Source organism: Pollicipes pollicipes, unplaced genomic scaffold, assembly GCF_011947565.3.
Source record: "Pollicipes pollicipes isolate AB1234 unplaced genomic scaffold, Ppol_2.1 Scaffold_3087;HRSCAF=3621_pilon_pilon_pilon, whole genome shotgun sequence".
Lineage (NCBI taxonomy): Eukaryota > Metazoa > Arthropoda > Thecostraca > Pollicipedomorpha > Pollicipedidae > Pollicipes > Pollicipes pollicipes.
In genome coordinates, this window is record NW_023596225.1 from 43,298,512 (window position 1) to 43,318,888 (window position 20,377).

General features: G+C 54.3%; 1 protein-coding gene across 6 annotated transcripts in view; it reads left to right on the forward strand.

The window, feature by feature from the left end:
• The window catches only part of LOC119089602 (CD109 antigen), a 62,249-nt gene extending 46,102 nt beyond the window's left edge, over positions 1–16,147 (forward strand). The window contains exons 11-27 of one of the 6 annotated variants that reach the window (XM_037212364.1): positions 637–837; positions 1,170–1,357; positions 3,106–3,266; positions 3,788–3,892; positions 4,400–4,519; positions 4,804–4,922; positions 5,379–5,527; positions 6,501–6,582; positions 8,211–8,342; positions 9,712–9,880; positions 10,973–11,234; positions 11,735–12,434; positions 12,971–13,132; positions 13,478–13,677; positions 14,080–14,263; positions 15,131–15,886; positions 15,926–16,147. In XM_037212364.1, the coding sequence (XP_037068259.1) occupies positions 637–837; positions 1,170–1,357; positions 3,106–3,266; positions 3,788–3,892; positions 4,400–4,519; positions 4,804–4,922; positions 5,379–5,527; positions 6,501–6,582; positions 8,211–8,342; positions 9,712–9,880; positions 10,973–11,234; positions 11,735–12,434; positions 12,971–13,132; positions 13,478–13,677; positions 14,080–14,263; positions 15,131–15,424 (3,228 nt within the window). In that variant the 3' untranslated portion in view covers positions 15,425–15,886; positions 15,926–16,147. Of the gene's footprint in view, positions 1–636; positions 838–1,169; positions 1,358–3,105; positions 3,267–3,787; positions 3,893–4,399; positions 4,520–4,803; positions 4,923–5,378; positions 5,528–6,500; positions 6,583–8,210; positions 8,343–9,711; positions 9,881–10,972; positions 11,235–11,734; positions 12,435–12,970; positions 13,133–13,477; positions 13,678–14,079; positions 14,264–15,130 lie in introns of all 6 variants that reach the window. The other 5 variants (XM_037212365.1, XM_037212367.1, XM_037212368.1 and 2 more) reach the window with 5 other exon arrangements.
• Positions 16,148–20,377: the final 4,230 nt, after the last annotated feature.

The window sequence follows — 20,377 nt, forward strand, 5'->3', positions numbered from 1 at the left end:
TAACGGAAGCCAGCAGTCGCGGAGTATCGCGGAGCATCCAGTATCGCCTGTGCTGGAATATGTCTCGCACTTTCATCGTGACTTTTCAGGTTTTGCCTTTGAAGTATTTTTAGGTGGGGGTGCCCGTAGTATAGTGGTTAACGCGTTAACGTCTGCGCGTCTGGGAAACCAAAGGTACGGGGTTCGATTCCCCGCGGTGCCCGCCCTTCCTGCCAGGGGGAGAAGCAGGCGACGCCATATAGCCTCAGCAGCTGAGTGCGCCGTAAAGCCCCAATGACACACACACACACACACACACACACACACACACACACACACACACACACACACACACACACACACACACACACACACACACACACACACACACACACACACACACACACACACACACACACACACACACACACACGCACACACACACACGCACACACACACACACTGAAGTATTGTCAGATGCAGAGCTGCTTAAAGCGACATGCACCTTGCCTCTTGTCAATCTTCGTACCGCCCACAGTCCTGCAAGACCCCTTCTCAAGCATCAACGCCCCGCCTCGCCTCTCCCCAACTCACGCGAATTCGTACCGCGCTGCCTTGCGGCTGTCGAGCTCCTCCTCAGCGCTACCGCTCTTGCAGGTGGTCAGCAAAAACCTTGTGATCCACGGCGACCGGGTGCCGGTGAGAGACGCGAGCGGGCCTGCCGTCACCACCACCTCGCTGCCCGTCTCGGCAGAGATGGCGCCCAGCTTCCGGCTGCTTGTGTACCACGTGACCAGCCAGGGCGTGGTGGTCACTGATGCGGTTCAGGTGCCCGTCGAGGGGATTAACCGCGGCCGGGTGAGTCGTACTGTTGCCGTGTCTGTGCTGGAACCGCGGCAGTGCGTTTCGGACCGCTCGAGTCCGCCCAAAAATGGGTGTGTTACCCGAGCTGATTCTCCTTTGAATTATTGCGCAGGTTTCGATGTCAATATAGTTTTAATTCGACTGCAGTGGTGTGTCGATTACTAACGAGTTTGTTCTTGGTTCTGAGGGTGTCACGAATGATCTGTAGATAGTGATACATAATGTTTAGAACGAGGTTTATTTTGAACTTGGGTACATGAATGCTTACCTCCTTCTGTATACTTTGGGAACCATGGTAACATGAGACATTCGCCCTCGCGTCGCAGACGAAGCTGGTGCTGAACCAGCACAAGGACCACTCGAAGAACACCATGGAGCTGGGCATGTGGAGCACGCCGGGCGCCACCTTCTGCACCACCTCAAACCGGGCCTACCTCTATAGCGTGCAGGCGGGTCACGACCTCAGCCGCACCTCGGTCCTCTCCAGCCTGCACTCGTTCGAGAACACCACCAGGTCAGCTGACTCTGCTCCCGCCCGTTTGCGGGGTCAGACATCGCGGCGACGGACCCGGGTTCGATCCCATGCGCAGGAAACTTTACCTGCTCCCGGTTTGCGCCAAAGGCGACGTCGCCATTGACATCGGTGGGTGCACGCACCGATAAGTAAGCCAACGATACCCCGTCCGCCGTCTGTCGGTCAGTCGTCATCTCTCGTATTGCAGCTGGGTGTATTGCAGCAGCCTAGCTCCGTATGTAAGCATGCTGTCAAATGTCGATGACACGCGCAGTGCGCGCTGTAAGGTCGTTGACATTTGTCCGGTGCATCCGCCAGTCCGCGTGACAGCAGCGCCGCCCCTGATCCTGGGGAAGGGGGGGGGGGGACAGTTCAGACAGTGCGGCGTTGTCATAGCCCGGACTGCACGCAGCGCGTGTCGATCAATAGTCGGTAGTGCTGGGAAGCATGGTGAACTATCCCGCAATATATAGGGTGCAGGGCATCCTCTAACGTTCGGTGGCAGCCCCACAAGGGGAATTTATATCGCAACTGATTCCATTATTTTGTGCAGCGCCATGCCCCCAATGGCACGTGTTTGTCAAATGTTTGCATCGCGCGGTACTAAAATACACCCGATATTTTGTAGCAGCAACACATTCCGTGTAGTCGAAGGGTCCTTTTGAGTGGCCGGCAGCATACCGACTTGCGAGTTAGATGGGTTTTCAGTATCATTCTCATCTCTGACTTTTCTGAACGGATCCGTCTGCACGAACTCGCTGTAATCGCTTGGGAGTCCTGTTTTTAAAATGCAAATGAATGTGCTTTATGAAAAAATCAAGTATGAAATCAAATTCTAGATGATGCTCTGTCTACCCGGGTGTTCCAGAGAAGTCTTTGAGATGCATCGCTTTATTCTGGCTATGCCGGCTGGCTCCAACCGTGATTATCGAAAATGCTGCGTTGTCCACAACACGCGTAGCACTCCGGATGTGTTCGTTTTTGTTTCCTTTCCGCTATTGCTTGTGCCTGCTGCCTTCCACATACATATTGGCCGTACGCCAGAGTTTGACCGGTTCTAACCTGTAGAGAGAATTTACAGCCCACAAGAGGATTACATCCGATCGGGATCGGAGCCGATTGGCGTTTTTCTCCTTTCCTTCTTTGTCCGCTGTTATGCTGCATTAATGCCTGCGGTTGAAAGATGCGTATCTCGGTCACATGTTGGCTCTCTTAGCCTTTTTGTGCCCAAATCACACGGGATGAATGTCACGCGGTACTGCACGCGTCGGTGCGGTGGCGATGACCGTGCACGTCAGGTGTGACCGCGGCCCCCATGAGGTGATCCGCACGGGGCTCGGCGGCTCTGGCGCGCTCCTCTGCCTGCCGCGTCAGGGGTGGCCGCGACCCCATGAGGTGATCCGCACGGGGCTCGGCGGCTCTGACGCGCTCCTCTGCCTGCCGCGTCAGGGGTGACCGCGGCCCCATGAGGTGATCCGCACGGGGCTCGGCGGCTCTGACGCGCTCCTCTGCCTGCCGCGTCAGGGGTGACCGCGGCCCCATGAGGTGATCCGCACGGGGCTCGGCGGCTCTGACGCGCTCCTCTGCCTGCCGCGTCAGGGGTGACCGCGGCCCCATGAGGTGATCCGCACGGGGCTCGGCGGCTCTGACGCGCCCCTCTGCCTGCCGCGCCAGGGGTGACCGCGGCCCCATGAGGTGATCCGCACGGGGCACGGCGGCCCTGACGCGCTCCTCTGCCTGCCGCGCAGGAGCATTCACCGCGCTCTGTGGCGCTGGAGGGACGGCAGCCGACCCATGCAGACCGAGTACTACGTCACGCCCGACTACGGCATCGACGCCAACACGTCCTTCGACTTGGCAAGCCTGGTGGTCTTCACGGACGCGCGTGTCTACTCCGCACCGGGCACAGGTCAGGGAGGAGTCCGTATCGGGCACAGGTTTGGGAAGAACCCGCACCGGGCACAGATCAGGGACGAGCCCATACCAGACGCAGGTCGGGGGAGTTCGCTCCGGCTCCGAACTCCGGCTCCGCTCCGGAGTTCCCATGTCAGGGAAGCGTCAATGTGGGCACAGGTCGGGGCTTTCTCACCGTACACATCCCAGGAGAACTACGTCCCGGGCTCCGGTAGGTGAGAATCTTTGCCGGGAACAGGTCGGCCGATCATATGCCACGCGAGCACACATCTGCCACAGCGCTCTGTGCCGTCCTGTGACGGCATCGTGTGCCATCCCTGTGACAGCCACATGTGGCGTCCCTGTAACGGCGCTCTGTATCCCCCCTGTGACGGCATCGTGTGCCGCCCCTGTGACAGCCGCATGTGCCGCCCCTGTAACGGCGCTCTGTACCTCCCCTGTGACGGCATCGTGTGCCGTCCCTATGGCAGCCACATGTGCCGCCCCTGTGACGGCGCCTTGCTCGGCTGTCGCCAGAGTGTGGGGAGGGCGAGCTGCGCTGCCTCATTCGCGGCTGCTACAACGCCACCAAGAGCTGTGATGGCGTCAACGACTGCCCAGACGGGGCGGATGAGGCCGGATGTGAGTGCCCCTCCCCACCCGCCGCAGCAGCAGCAGCAGCGGTGGCTACGTCCCAGCGCGCTCGAACCGCCCCCCCCCCCCCCCTTCTTCTAGCGCCGGGTTCATTGGTGCTGCACTGGAGTCAGATAATAATGTGTTCATCCGGATATGGGTATAGATCCGGCCTGGATGGGGATGGTCGTCGGGCTGCCCATGGGTAGCTGTGACTGCCGCTATCGCTGCATTGGTCCACACGATCACGTCAGCTGCCACCCGTGAGCAGGAGAGGTTTGTGGTGCTCGCTCGTGACGGCATCGCTCGCGCTGGGGAATGATCTGTTACTACACCAGGCGCTGGACATCGAGCTTCCCGCGTCAAACTCGTCGCTGGTTCCAACCCTAGCACGCATCCGCCACTGACGTGGAACGAATAGCACCACTGCTGGGCGAGGCTGCCACCACGGGAGCTCACTGGCGGGCGGGCCCGATCCCACACCAGCGCCGTGAACGCCGTGCTGTTGCGGCACAGGCTGGTCGGACGTCAGTAACGAGGAGTCTGAACGGCGCTTTCGGCTGAGACGACGCTCCACCTTCAATGACATTTTCGACATAGGAGACGGAGACTGGGCGTGGCTGCTGAAAAACATCGGTGAGAACACGTCATTCGAAGACTTCAGGATTGTACTCAAAGTTTTGGACGGAAGTTTAGAGTAATGTGATACAGGTATTGTGTGCGGCTCAGCGCCCATGGTGTGCCAAGGTGACAAAAGTTCCAGTGTTGAATGGTGTCTTCATAAAAAGTCTGAATGACCGTGTTACCTGACGCTGTATCCCCTATTTCATGACTATCTTTACGACCATGTGTGACTCATTATCGAATATCATATTTTATTGTACTCACTGGATGATCTTGTAACCCGATGTCGGTCGCAGGACACGAAGGAGGCGAGCAACAGGTTCTGGACGTTCCGGAAACCAATGATGATTGGTACATCAACGGCTTCAGCATTAGCCAAAAGGATGGCTTTGGTCTGGTGGAGGAACCTTTGCATGTGAGCATTTTTGCGAGCGCTGCAAGAGCAACATGCAACAATTCTCGGCCAAGTTTTGCGCTGACTCGGTTGATGATGTTGAAGCAAGTGACTGATGTAAACAGCGTCCTTGTTTCTCTTGTTCTGGCGACATTCGAGTTTGACGCTGCTGACACTCGTTTCATTCATCACCCAGTTGCGATATATGATGCGTTGAGAGTTCTGAGCTCTCGTCTGTCATGCCTGGGTTTTTATTGACGTGAAATTCATGACGCGCTCAGCTGCTGAGACTAAATAGCGTCGCCTGTCCCCCATCCTCGCAGAAATGGTGGGTACCGCGGGGAATCGAACCCTGACCTCTAGTTTGCCAGATGCGCAGCTTCGCCACCACACTGTCGGTACCCTTATCCCCGAGCTTGATGATTCCGCTCTATGCTGCCTGATCCAAAGATGACAGCCGTCTCACGTCTGTCTCAGTACGTCAGTAACCGACCGTTCTACATGACGATGGAGCTGGTATCGCAAATTCGGCGCGGTGAGACCATCTCGGCGCGCCTGCTGCTGGTCAACAACCAGCAGATCGAGGTGCTGGCGCTGGTCGTCCTGCCCAGCAGCCCTAACTACGAGTGAGAATGGATCAGCGACTCAGCAGCTCGGAGAGCATTGGACATTCCTCCTCAGTACACGGCTTCAGATCCCTGGACAGAACCGGGCGGCCAGGTGATGGGAGAGGTGTAGTCTGCCAGTGACTGGTTTTTCCTAAGGGCGAGACTGTGTCTCGTTGCCACCTGTCCACTTTTTGTGGCCTGAATCTTGTGTGTCCTAGGGCGTCCGCCATCTGGTCTCTGGACGCACTCTGCGAAAGCTGCGGAGCGTTCATCGCGTCGCCTATCCCCTCCCCCTAGTAAGAAGGGCAAATACCGCAGGGAATCGAACCCCGTACGTCTGGCTTCCCACGCGTGCAACTTTGCCACTACGCCACCGGTACCCCCGTCCTATCGCGTGCAAAGGCTTGCAGTATACCATTTGTGACAGCCAATGCTCCATTAGACCCGCCAGAACTTGTGCTGTCTACCGAGTGGCCTCTGATAGGCCATGGGACCAAACCCGGGCAGAGAATCGGCTCCAATAGACCCACCAGAACTTGTGCTGTCTACCGACTGGCCTCTGGTGGGCCATGGGACCAAACCCGGGCAGAGAATCGGCTCCAATAGTGGTGGGTGGAGCGACTCGACCAACCAGAGTGGCTGATCGACTCGACACGCCTGGGTGCAGCGTGCTGCACGGCGGAAACTTGGACTGATGCATTCTCATATAGCGGATTAGACAGCTTGGCTTCCAATCATATTGTGGTGAGGGATAATGCATTTCGTCATTCAGCCAGAGAGCTTTGCGTGAGGCAGCTGCTCGTAAAGACACTTTTAAACGTCGCTGCGCTGCTGTTCATTTCCACGCACATGCGGAACTATTATGTGGTAGCATGCTAGCTGGCATTAGTACGTTGCATAGTAGCCATGCACTAGCGGTTGGAACATGAAGTAAATCATAAGGCAGCGAGGAAAGATGGCCCATGTGGAATTATGCTGTTTTTCGTTTTAGGTTCGTGCACGTAGAGCAGCACGGTGTGATCTCCCACAAGAACGTGCGCACGTCTTCCGGGGACCACCAGCACCTGGTGCCGGTATGAGAAGCTCTCAAAACCCCCGTTCCATAATTCGAACGTGCAGTCGCTCTCTTTCTTTCTCTCCCCTCTCTCTCTCTTTCTCTCTCTCCCACGACTCACTCTTCTCGCTCTACAGCATCTCTCTCTCGTCTATCTCTCTCTAGTAGATAGGCTCTTATCCTCTCTCTATCCCTCTCTATCGAGATCGAGCTATCCTCTCTCTCGCCGATCTCTCTCTCTATCTCTCTCTTCTCTCTCTTCTCTCTTCTTCTCTCTCTCTCTTCTATCTCTCTCATCATCTCTCTCTCTCTTTCTCTCTCTCTCTCTCATTCCTCTCCCCTCTGTGTCTGTCTCTTTGTTTCTGTCCTCTGTACACTGCGGAGTGAAGGTACCATGCACCATGCTTACACCTCATCACTGCTTGGAATGCCTTGGTTAGATCTGATATCGCGCAGCACTAAACTAATGTAAAAACGATGTGTCATTGCTCGTTGCGTGCGGCTTCCAGCTGGTTTTCATGATGTCAACGCCTGTTTTCTTTGTTTCGTCCACTGAATTTCGGGGACAGCCCACATTAACACACGTTCGGGTGAGGGTCATTTTGACACCCCCTGAGATCTCAGAAACTAAGGGAGCTAGAGACCAAATTCACATGGTTAATTTTCCTGCATATTAATTCACTGATGTCAATATCTGAGGTTCCTAGGTCATCACCTTGAAGTAAAATAAGGTCAAAAGTCGATCTCCAGATTGGTGTCAAAAATGCCACCATACCTCCTCATGCAACTACCGTGAACCTGGATATCGTTTAAAGAAAAAGGTCACTGGTGCTCTTGTAAGGTCAATGACCTTGTTTGACTAATATTTTGTATTTGAGTAGGCGGCAAGGATTATGCCAGGCGGTACGTTTGTTAAGCAAAAGGCTGACCTGGGCCACTTTAGGTCAGTGACTATTCTGAACTTTAAAACGCCCATGAAAAATGTCTGATGAAGTCCCTGCTATTAGTAAATTCACGATGAGCACCAGGAATCACCTCATATAGCAAGCTCTCGAGCAAAAAAGCATGTTTGTTTTGACCTCAGTTTGATCTTTATACCGGATCTTAGACCAACGGAATTTCCTGTAAACCTAAAAATTTCATACTTCTGTTACCTAATAAACTATCTCAGAGATGCATGGTTTCGTCTAGCACCTTGTTTCGCATCTGATCGAACGATACCCTAGAAATCGCCTTGGCTCACAGCCACGGCCTATCGTTGACATGCCATAGGTCAGTGACCTCACGTGGTGAATCTAAATTTATGAAAGCAAAAGATTCACTATTTCATTGCCTACAACTGCGCAAAATTTTGCGCCGCTACACCGCAACATTTGGAAATCATTTTGGAAAAACTTTCAGGGTCTCAAATTGACACCCACCCGAGCGCGTGTCAAACGACTTTTCCCGCAGTCCACGCGGGTGCAGGTGTTGCGAAAGGAGGCTCTCACCTTGAACCCGCGACCTCAGTCCCGTCGGCCGTGTGGCGGCTCCCCAGGTGCCCGCCGAGGGTAGTGTCGAGGTGACGGTGCCGATCAAGCCGCTGGTGGAACTGAGCTAGCTCGAGGTCACACTCAGGTGACTGTCGGCTGTGTGACGGCTCCCCAGGTGTCGGCCGAGGGTAGTGTCGAGGTGACGGTGCCGATCAAGCCGCTGGTGGAGCTGGGCGACCTCGAGGTCACACTCAAGTGCATTACCCAGTTTGGCCTGGATGTGGAGTCTGCCACGGTGTCAGTTCAGGTCAGTGCATCATTCTCGGCTCCGCATCCCTTCAGCCCGTGCTCAAGTGAGTGCGGACCGTGCATTGCGTGGTGCTAGAATATGTGTTGCTATTTCTATCGCTCGTATGTTCCAGATATATGGATATTTGCTTCGTAAATTTTACGTCTATTTCACCATGGTTAGTTTACTTATTTGAAACCTGAATCACCGTCAAACTACACAAAATCGACACCGAGTGCAATTGCCTGGAAATAATATCTTAGTATTCAGTGTGTTAGCCCAATCGCGAAAAATAACGTTGCAGAATGTGGCCTTGTGGGTTTTAGTTTCTTTGTTTTTTTGCAAGTGTTTTTTGCGATACACGACGAACAAATGCCATTCAACAGCACGTTGACCCGCATGTCACAAATTCTTACATATTTCGCCTTATTTGCGCATAGGCGAGCACCCGCGAGGCGGTACTATAAATCGTCGCCACTCGAACCGCAGGAAGGGAGCGTCGTTAGAACGGATGGGACCTCTCAAGTGTCACTGCCGTCACCTCATCACTCATTAGTTCATTTGCAACAGTGTAACAGTGTCCAGTGTTATCGTATCCTCACAACGGCCGTGCTATCGCGATAGGTAGGTTTCCGTCCAGCAATTAATCGCTTGTCGCTTCACGACGAACAAGGCAATTCCAGGTGCACAATTACGTCAAAACCTTGCTTTGCCTGTAACCATGGAAACAGCGCTGTCGTTAAGCATTTGTGTATTAGCAACGCGCATAGTGTGTATGCGGTCTTGAATATTCGATGATTTTGAGTGTCTCGAGCTTTGTGACATGGAATATATGCGCTTGCGGACATGAACAACTGGCTGAATTGCCTTTAATGCCAGCCGCTGTTTGTCTTCTATGTTTCCAGTCGCTATGAATGATTTTGTATGTTTATCATGTGTCTATGGATGTTTTGCCCTCCGTCTTCAGATGGAACATCCACCCTTATAAAAAATTATTTGGGACATTTTTGCCTATTATACCTTACTTTCAGTTGCACCTGTTCGGCATTTTTTTTAGAGACCACCTCTGCCTCAACACTAAGCGTATTCAGGAGCACATGTCACATGCATGGTGCAGTTTGGTGATATTCGGTGCGAGGGATTCTTCGGCCGGCGCCGTTATATGGTACAAGTTCTCAGTGGTTTAAACCAACCATTTGTGTCTATCTGGAGAGCCAAATGGGCATTGGGCCTAAGCAAATTGGTGGTTGCTTGGAAGGAGCGACATGAGCAACCAGTTGCTCTGCCCCGCGCAAGGGCTGCCATTGCCGTCAGTCGCGGGCGCTGGCGGCGGCTTTCGTTCACGGACGTGCGCGGGTGACCACCGCTTTGGCTGCGGCTCCGGCAGGCTGAGGGCGTCCAGACCGGAGGTCACACGTCCTTCCTGCTGGACCTGAAGAACCGCGCCGTCGACCACAAGTTCCTCAACATAATGACGGAGCAGTCACCCGAGGTGCCGTACGCCACCTGGCGTCGCTTCGTCTACGGCAGCGTGCAGGGCTCGGTCATGGTGTCAGGTCAGCGCACGAGGCCGTGTCAGCGGTCGGCGGTCGACAGTGCGGAGGGCTCGGTCGTGGCGTTAGGTCAGCGCACGAGGCCTTGTCAGCGGGCGGTGGTCGACAGTGTGGAGGGCTCGGTCGTGGCGTTAGGTCAGTGCACGAGGCCGTGTCGGCGGTCGGCGGTCGGCAGTGCGTGGGCCTCGGTCATGGTGTCAGGTCGACGCACAGGGTCGTGTCGGCGGTCGGCGGTCGGCAGTGCGTGGGCCTCGGTCATGGTGTCAGGTCGACGCACAGGGTCGTGTCGGCGGTCGGCGGTCGGCAGTGCGTGGGCCTCGGTCATGGTGTCAGGTCGACGCACATGGTCGTGTCGGCGAACGATGGTACAGACGTCGAACGGCGCTAGTTATCAGTATTCGTACTCGGACCTGATCAATGCGTACAGAACAGAGCAACGTGATACAATTGCATGGCTTCTAAGAGCATCAAGGCCAATGGTTGAACACTTGATGGTGTTGGTGCTTGATGGGCTCCTGGATCTCCAGGAGCACTGGCACTGGTGCCCTTGGTGCGCCCTCGTTGCTGCGGATGAACTTGTCCGCCGGGGTCGCCAACAGTTGTCTGTCACTCACTCAACTCTGCTTGCTTGCAATGACCGGAGCTCTTGATGTCTGACACACTGCAGCACCGTATCTATCGATATTACATGTTAACTATATAGAGATTCATCAACTTCGCACATCAACACTGTATCTTGAAGACGACAACCCCATAATCTACATTACTGCGTCAATTGCGCTGATATCAGCGGGTGATCCGAGTTAAATGTGGAAGCTGTAGAAGAGACGCCTTTCCATAGCAAGCTGGGTTACTTTCTGACTTTCTTTCGGCAGCGCACTCGGGCTCATGCTGCATATCACACGCATGCCAATTGCATTATGGCGTATGGGTGTTGTGACTATTCCTAACCTATGACTTTAACAGCGACCATGCGTGGGGTAAAGCGAATAGATGATACAACCGTCCGAAAGATGTTGAGCCGGACGTCTACTTTGTGTCACACCAGCGCATGTTGCGCCATGCCGGTGTGAATCCAGCTTGTCTTGCTGGCAGGCGATGTGATCGGCCCAATCTTCCCTGAGAGCTTCATGACTAGCAGTTCCGTGTTCGGCAAGCCACTCAAGTGTCTGGACGGCACCGTCTTCAATCTGGCCTACAACGCCTGGTCGCTGCACTACATGCGGCTGACCAACCAGCTGACGCGAGCCTTCCTGCGTAGCGTGCTGGAGAAGATGAACGTGCAGTTCATCCTGATCATGAAGCGGTACAGACGCGGACCCTTCCTCTTCTACGACGGCGGGCGGCCCAGCGTCTGGTGAGCGGTGGCGAGATGGGACGGTCGGCTCAGAGTCGCGGCGTGGGCGAGTTTTGATGTGGTGGGCCATCTCTTGACTGAAAGCGTGAGCAGGATGCGCCCCCAAAGACGCACGGGTCAGGCACGCTGGCATTTATCGCTTGTGTCTTCCGCTTGAATGTTGATGGCTGCCTCTAAAGATACCACACCATGCGTAACTCCTCCCGGATTTTACGACTGTAATGGCTGGAATGTGACCTATTTCAAGTGATATGTCACCTTTTTATCGGTGCCAACGACCTTCAAACGCATGCGACTTTATCCAGTGAGCTGCCTCGTGCTGATCGTGCTGACTGCTCGATAACACGTTCAGTACTTTGTAAAGGACCCCCCCCCCCTACCCCACAAAGAATGAAGGGCACTATGAGTGCCTTGCCACCTGTGCACCAATCGTGGTTCGGTGCAACAGTGCGTATCTGGACAACACGCAGCGCACATCATTCTTCGGCCGCGTCCGGCAGGGGGACAGCGTGGGCGGTGCGGCAGCTGCAGTACTCCCAGTTCCAGGACTGGGAGAACTACTTGTACGTGGAGCCGCGCATTCTCTCCGAAGCCGCCGAGTGGCTCTGCCTCTTCCAGAACGCCGACGGCTCTTTCAACGAGACCAAGTGGTACGTGTACCCGCTCGACCAGAAGATGGACCCGCGCTCCAAGATCCCCGGCGAGGGTGACCGGAAGCGGCGGGTGCCGCTCACAGCTCACGTGCTTATCACGCTGCACGCCGTCCAGGAGAAGCTGCAGGGCGGCGCCAAGGCGTCCGTGGCCACCGCCAAGATCCGCGCCATGCAGTACCTCGAGCGCAGCCTGAGCGTGTTGACCGACGCGTACGAGGTCGCCATCACGGCCTACGCGCTCACGCTGTGCAACAGCGTCGACCGAGAGGTGGCGTTCAGCAAGCTGCACGTGGCGCGCCGCGAGGTGGAGGGCATGTACTACTGGGCGCGAGCGCCGCTGGCGACCCTGGATGTCAGCCGCGATGTGAACCAACGGCCTTACCTGGAGCCCAAGAGTGAGACGCTGTGGGACGCGCAGGGCGTGGAGGCCACCTCGTACGCGCTGCTCGTGTACCTGCTGCGCGACGGCGTCGGCATCGACCAGGAGAAGATGGTGCTGTGGCTGAACAGTATGCGCCAGTACAACGGCGCCTGGATCTCCACGGTGGTGAGTATACCTGGGACTGGGCTGTGGCTCGCTGGTGCTGTGACTGGCTGAACAGTATGCGCCAGTACAACGGCGCCTGGATCTCTGCAGTGGTGGATATGCCTGGGACCGGGCTGTGGCTCGCTGATGCTGTGAAACTAGTGACATCAGACGACCACATCCTAATGCTAAATGTTGTTTAAGCGTCGTTCACAGGTTCTGGCTGGTTATTTTGTCGGGAGCTGCGATGCTAGCTGCCACACTGCTCTTGGCTGATATTTCCATGTCTTGGATGCGCAGTGCATGGAGCTTCGACCCCGCGAACGAAAGATCCGTGACCCCGCTGCCCACCATCCGGGCTGACCCAGCTCAACCCATCTGGCACGCCGGGCTGGCTGAGCTCCCGCGGCCAGTGTACCATGTAGCAATGGACCGGTGCACCACTGTACCAATGCACCAGCGCACCAGGATACCAGTGCACCGGTGTACCAGTGCACCAATGTACCAGTATTCCAATGTACCAGTGTACCAGCCCGGGCGCGCGCCGCTGCCGCCAGGACACGATCGTGGCCATGCAGGCGCTGACCGAGTACTCGTTCCGCGCCCGGCTGCGTGACATCACCGACATGCAGGTCACTATCGAGTCGTCCGGCCTGCGCGACTTCCAGCGGGTGGTGCAGATCGGCAACACCACCGCCGGCCAAGTCCGCACCGTCGACGTGAGTGCCGCACGCAGCCAGACCTGACCGGGTTCCACCACGCGATGGTGCTGATCGTGTTGGTGGCATGGTGGCGGTGAAGGCGATATTAGGATTTTGCGACCCGTTGACTTCCGTGTCTGTGAGGAGCACTCAGTCAGCACTCAGCCGGCATGTGTGTCGCCGGGCGTACGTGCGGCTCAGGAGTGACGCAGACTCTACTGCAGACTGGCGCCCAAATCTGCTCCGCGGGGTACTGGCTCTGAATCCTATCGCAGGGAATCGGTTCAGCCTTTGGCCCGGGGGACTCTGTGCACAGGCGGCTGGGTCGGCTAGGCTGTGTCCGTGACCGCTGGCCGTCTCCAGCTGCCGAACGTCTGGGGCCACGTCAACGTGGTGGGCACGGGCGCCGGCCAGGCTGTGGTCCAGCTGGACGTGTCTTACGGCTTCGACCGCGAGAACCTCAAGGACACGCCGCCCGTCAAGTCGTTCGAGCTGCTGGTCCGCGAGAACGCAGTCCAGGAGGCGCGCAACAAGTCCATCATCCACGTGGAGGCGTGCTACAGGTCGGTGAGGAAAACAGGGACTGAATCTGGCAGTTTGGACCCATTCGATTCATCGCTTTCGTGACGAAATGGGCATTTGCGACTGGGTTGGATGTCTTAATTTGTGTGCGCTGTTGTGGTAACGTAGGAGGTCACTGGGCACACGGGGTTGAAATCGTCACTCCAATCCTTTACAGGCGCGTTTTGCACATTTTCGCCAGTAAGTGTCACTTACCAAACTAGAAATGAAGTCCGGACAGCTGCCGGACGCGGCTGCCTCAACCGGGCGACATAAGACCGTATACCGCACAGAGCAAGCGTCAGCAGTGACGAGCGAAAACCGGCCAACCAACCCGGTCAGCACGCCGCCCGCCCAAACATCCCCATTCCCCCTGTGTGGAGCAACGGCGCGGCCCGCCGCAGATGGATGCACACGGAGGAGTCGGACGTGAGTGGAACCACCATTCTGGAAGTAGAGCTGCCCAGCGGCTACCGGATTGACCAGCACGTGGCCAACGCTGACGTGCGGCGCAACAAGCGCAACCCCAACAACACTCTGATGAGCGCCAAGTCCGACACAGACAAGGTCTACTGGTACATTGACCGGGTACGTATGCGGCGCGTGCTGTCTGCAGGACCTCGCGAACCCCGGGGTCTGTTTAGTAAAACGTTGCTAAGTCATATTTACGTGTCTGTAGTTCAGCGCAGCTTGTCCCCGTGCATCCGGTGAGCGAAGTCGTTATGATGCATCAGTAAGCCGCGCGAAATGTCGCGAGCCGTGGCGGAGCAGTGGATGGTAGACTGAACTATGCAGGGAACACTGCGATGGCGCCTGGGTACAGCGGATCTGAGGGACCAACAGTCAGGAAGAGACCATTGTTTGGAGTATCGCCCTCGGCTTCGTCGCGCCGCAGCGTCGTGTGAATACTAACGCACTAGAGGAGGATCATGGTCTTAATAAGTAGAAGGCAGGCAATCGCAATGCTGCCACCTCTTCCCAATCATGCCGTAAAGCTGTGGCCAACAGTTATTTAGAAGGAACGGACGGCTAGCCTGCAAAATTCAGTGCTGGACGCTGTGTCTGGTCTCGGTGTAAACAGCCTTCAGAGCGCAGCAGACAGGCAGCTTTGACACAGGCTGGTTTGCTTGTTCCCAAAGCAGCGTGGATCTAGAAATGTCACGGTGCTTGCTGCCCAATTAACTTTGAAATTTTTAAGCTCAGTTAACTTAGCTTCGTTTCAGTTCGGATCAGTGCATGATGGGCTATGTTGACGCTCTGAACACATCAGCAGACGCCCGTAGTCGAGTGTTTTTGGTAGGGCATGGCGCATTACCGCTTTCGTGGTAATACCCAGCCCAATTTGCGGGATGTGAAGCACAGTACACGACGTCTACAAGCCGACGCACCAGCTGACTCCCTGTGTACACAACATGGATGCCAACACTGAGCCGCATCTTTGCCTCTCCCGCGCAGGTATACAGCAACTTCACGCAGTGCTTCAACTGGACGATCTACCGCCGCTATCTGGTGGCCAACTACACGGCGTACCGCTCGGCGCGCATGTACGAGTATTTTGCGCCGGAGCGGTTCGAGATGCAGATCTTGAACTCCACGGAACTGAATGTGGTCGACGTGTGTCAGGTGTGCGGCTCGTACCAGTGCCCGTACTGCCCTTGGTATAGTGGCGCCGCTGCACGGGTTCCAGGCGCACTAGTGGTGGCGCTGGCCGTGCACCAGGTGGCCATACTGGCGCTGGACCTGACCTAGCGGCGTTGGCCGGGCGTGGCATGGTGCAATGAGAACAGCCAGAAAGCAGGTGTGCCATAATGATGATCCTTCAAGTATGACAGTTGTCGCAATATGCCGCATATTTGTAAATGCTTGATGTGATACGTATGCGAGAATACTGCTCACTAGAAGCTAGTTTTGTTTGTTGCGGCGATGGCCTGTGACGTTCGACCGTTTGCTCAGGTATATTTCCTCAATCCGGGACCTCTTGGTGGTTGGCCGAGCACGCTCATAAAGGGAAGCATGGAGTGCCTTTCAGTAACTCTGCAACGGTTGGTCGCAGTGAAATGTGGCAGTCTTAGGCACTGAAAGATTTGGCGTTCGTCCGTGGAATGTAATTGGTGACAAGGTCTGAGGTACTGTCGAGGAGAGAGTGGAATGTAGTTGGTGACAAGGTCTGAGGTACTGTCGAGGAGAGAGTGGAATGTAGTTGGCGACAAGGTACTGTCGAGGAGAGAGTGGAATGTAGTTGGCGACAAGGTCTGAGGTACTGTCGAGGAGAGAGTGGAATGTAGTTGGTGACAAGGTCTGAGGTAATGTCGAGGCGAGAACGTAGGTGTTGGTGCATTTTCTGTACTGTTCCGCATCTTTATGCAGTGTCGCATGGTTTGGTATCATCAGAAAACGGAATTTTTGCCCTCGTTTGACGATGAAAACGGACGAACAAGAAAGACATGGGCACCGATAAATTGATCCGTTGTATATCCGTGTCTTTACTCACTGATAATCGCCGAGAAATGACTTCGGACTATGCTCCGTGCCGGTTTTAGCCGGTGTATAATCGCCGCCATCGTCGTTCTCGGACATGAATTTCAAGCATCACAACACTAGGTCAATGTGTGTCTGTATTAGTCATCGCCCTTGTGTTTGAACTCGGCTGCGTTGAATGTCACGGTGCTATTTAAAGTTTAAGTCTGAGTTGCTGATGCCAACTGGTTGGGGACCAAGGGTGGTTTTCATTTCAGGTTACGATCGGCGCCGGCAGAGTTAGGAAGCGCTCAACGACTGCTCCAGCCGGAAATCCCGCTCATGGTTATGGTCAGTGCACCGTCTCATCAGCACACAAAATCCAACAGGAGGTTTGCCGGGTGTACATTTCCCGCCGGCTATTGCATCGTATATTAGTGGGTTTGTGTATGTAGCAAATTATAATCATCGACATCCATGTGGTTGAAAGCAAAGTTGATTGGAGACGGGCAAAAAACTGCCGCCCTCAATTCAACTCCAATTAATCTGGCGCCTTAACCATGCAACAGCAAGAGTTCAGATCTGGTAATGGGAGCTAGCTGTTTAAGATGATCTGTGTGATTTCACAAAGACAGGATGAAACTGCTCTGCAGTTGTCCATTGACTCGAGCCATCCAGAGAAAAGTTGGAATCTTCCCTCCCTCAGAAGGGAAACAAAAGACGCTGACTCATATTCCGTTGGCCCGCTGCGCCTACAGATTATGGCAAAGGCCGTGGCGCAGATCAGTTTTTATGTCGTGTATGAAGACGTCCGCGAACGTACTAACGGTACGGTTTACGGCTGGTAACAGCAACAGCCAGCAGCATGAAGGGACGCGTGGTGCCAGATCCCACAGGTCGTACACAAGCCTGGAAACCGGTCGAGATAGGTCGAGGTGCCACTGGACACCGGGCTGGCTTGTCACCAACACGTCCAGGTTTATGTCCACCAGAAGACGCATCGGGTGACCTTTGCCGACGGTATGTGCGAGTTGGTCTTGCAAGCCGTCCAGCGCGGGCTGTCGGTCCATTGGAAGGCCTGGAGATCACGCCGGCGGTCCTTCGTCGGCGCTGAGTGCAGTGAACTCTTAAGCCCTCCATACTGGAGCCTGATGTCGGGACATCAAGTGTCACTGTTTGTAGCGTGTCTCTGCAGATGACATCACCTCGGTAGATGATGAACACGCCAACGCCGTGAGTTCCAGGACCACGTCTAACGGTACGGCAGTCCGGCAAAAGCAGATATCTGGCGTCAACGACTGCAGTCAGCCAGGTCTCACTCAGGCACCTTATGTTGATGCCATGAGTTTATAAAAGCAGGCTTACTTCATCTAGAGACGGTGTCAGCGACCGGAGACTCAGACATCCCACTGTGATATGGGTGGCGGCGGCGGCGGCTGGTCTTTGCACTGCAGGTACGCGGGCAGCAGCGGTCGCACACAGACGGCCGAACAGCCACCAGTAAAGCAGGCAGCACCAGGATACATAAATACTCCTGGCGTTTACAAACCCAAGCAAATGATTTTGGTTCTGGAGCTCGCGGCTGAACGGGTCATATGACGCCAAATGCGAAACGGATACATGCATGATACAAAGGTAAAGGGTCTGAGAGGGCGTCCATCTGCTTATCAATAGGCGCAGGAAACATACACAAAGTAGACCCAAAAAGTTTGGAACTGAAATTAGGGAGCGTAAAAATAGACAACCACGAGCAAGGCCGTGTGAACCAGTGGCAGCACGGAACAGCCCCCCCCCCCCCGTCCAGCCTGGAGGGTCCGTGGAAGGCCCAGTCCGATATGAGAAGGGCCCTACCATTCTGGATTATAAACGGATTGCGTAAGCCTGTAAAAGCCCACTCTGAGCTATGAAAGCTCATTCTGGTCTGAAGAGGAGCCATTCTGACCTGCAAAGAGCCCATTCTGGTCTGTACTGGGCTCTTTCTTGTCTGTTGATGGCCCATTTTCTTATGTGGAGAGCATATTATCGACTATGGAGGGCCTATCCTGGCCTGTAGAGGACTTATTCTGCCCTGTAAAGAGCCCATTCTGGCCTAACGAGGAATTATTCTGACCTCCACAAGCTCATTATGATCTCCAGTGCCTATTGGGTCCATCTAACATGTATTGGGTCCATCACCATTGACTGTGGAGGGCCTACTTCGCCCTGCAGCAGGAACGCAGCCAGAGCCTTGGCAAGGGGGCACAGGGTTGACAAAGGGCCCCTGATAGTAAAAGGACCCCCCAAAAAATCGTCGAATATGGCTCATTTGTTATTAACAACATATTTGTTTTAGACACCACATACATATATAATATATATATATATATATATATATATATATATATATATATATATATATATATACGCATGGATATATTACACATTTTTGCCATCTTTAACTGGAACATAAGCCAGACTCCACCGCGAGATCAAGTTTGCCTAACTTTACTGGTAAATAAAGTGACAATATCATGCATTAAATGACTGCGTAAAATAAGTTGCCGGCGCTGTTTATTTAATACTGGTTCGGTGCACTCTTTTTAAACCGATAGAGTTCAGAAGCTTCGTCAGAACCTTTATCTGCATTAATCCTTAATAGCAAGGATTCCACGAACGTCCGTTGAAGATCAAAATGGCTCGACAACCTGTATTAACAAAGTCAAACCATGTTTGTCTGGACATGTTCAACATTCAGTCAGAGCTGATAAGAGGAAAAAAACATAGCGTAGTTTTATGCATGCGCACCTGCATATGTTGGTAACAAAAAAAGTACTAAACGCCAGCCGTTGCAGTCTACTGAGGCCGCGCAGTGTCGGCCCCGCGGATAACACCGCGTTGTGTCCGACAGGTGAACGAAAATTGACAATTTTAAAAAAAACCCTTTTGAACGCTTTTGAACACCACATCGTGCATTAAAAGATATTCCGGGCGTACATTTCACCTGCGTGGTTTTTACATTGATAATAACGTATTGGTCTTTACAGCGCCGCGAAGTGGTGCTGGAATCTGGTGGTGGCATTGGAAGAGTAAAGGTGAAACCTCTATTTTCCTTGTTGCTGAAACTGTTTGTCTGTCCAGAGGACAACCTTAAAGCTTCAAAAGGTATTCGCCCAGTGTAATTTTTGAACTGTATGAATTTATTTTAAGAGACATTCAGAAGCATTATTTTGCTATGATCATTGTTGCACGCTCAACGTCCGTCCCCTGTATTGCTTGCAGTGGCCAACGCCGTTCGGTTTTACAAAAACTGCGCCCATAGCCATCGCTATCATTGCTCCCCGAGCATGCGGGCTTGTTATTGGGCCTTCATGATGCACTCAGCTGCTGGGGCTATATGGCACCGCCAGCCTATCACCCTGGCGGAAAGGGCGGGCACCGCAGGGAATCGAAACCCGTACCTGTGGTTTCCCAGACATGCAGTGGTTTACGCAGGCGCGTCAACCACTACATTATCGGTACCCGGCACGCAGGTTCAAACCTTTTGAGGGTACTTGTTCCACTAGCCGATTCTGCAAAATAATGAACGTTTGCAGGGAAACATGGGATGGCCTTGAGCATTCTGAGCTCATTTCGGTTCGCTCTATTCCACGCTCAGTTGACTCCGAATCGACGCATGAACCGTCATTAACGCAGCAACATCCCTGCTCGCCGCAGGTGGTCAACAACTTGGCACATAGACTCCAGTTGGGCTTAACGGGCCCGTGCCGGAATAGGGTTGGAAGGCCCACCCTTCGGCACTGCGGGCCCTGACTGGCACAGGACTCTTCCATTACCTCAACCGAGCACTCACCATAAACTCTTATGTTGCCTTCAATTGTGAAGTGGCCCGACCAACGCGAGAGGCCCTGTGCCATTCTGGCTCCCGTCACCGTCCTTGTTGAGCAAATATTTTCCTGCCCGATTCGAGGCCCCTTGTTGACGCAGAGTGACCATGCTCACTGCGGGCCCTTGAACGACACAGGAGCCCGACCAGCGTAAATCACGGGCCTGGCCTTGTTCCTGCTTGGGAAATGGGCCCCAGAGCTCAGACCAACACGAAGCCGTCTGTTCGTTGTTCGTGAATTCTGGCCGAAATAGAGGAACTTTCTGTGTCAGCGGTCCCTTTCGGTGCAAGAGATCATCTTACTGATATTTGAGATGACAGACCTATGGGAGGCAGTCCTTAATGTGACCTAGAGCCCTTCAGCCATCCTATCGGGTCCTCGA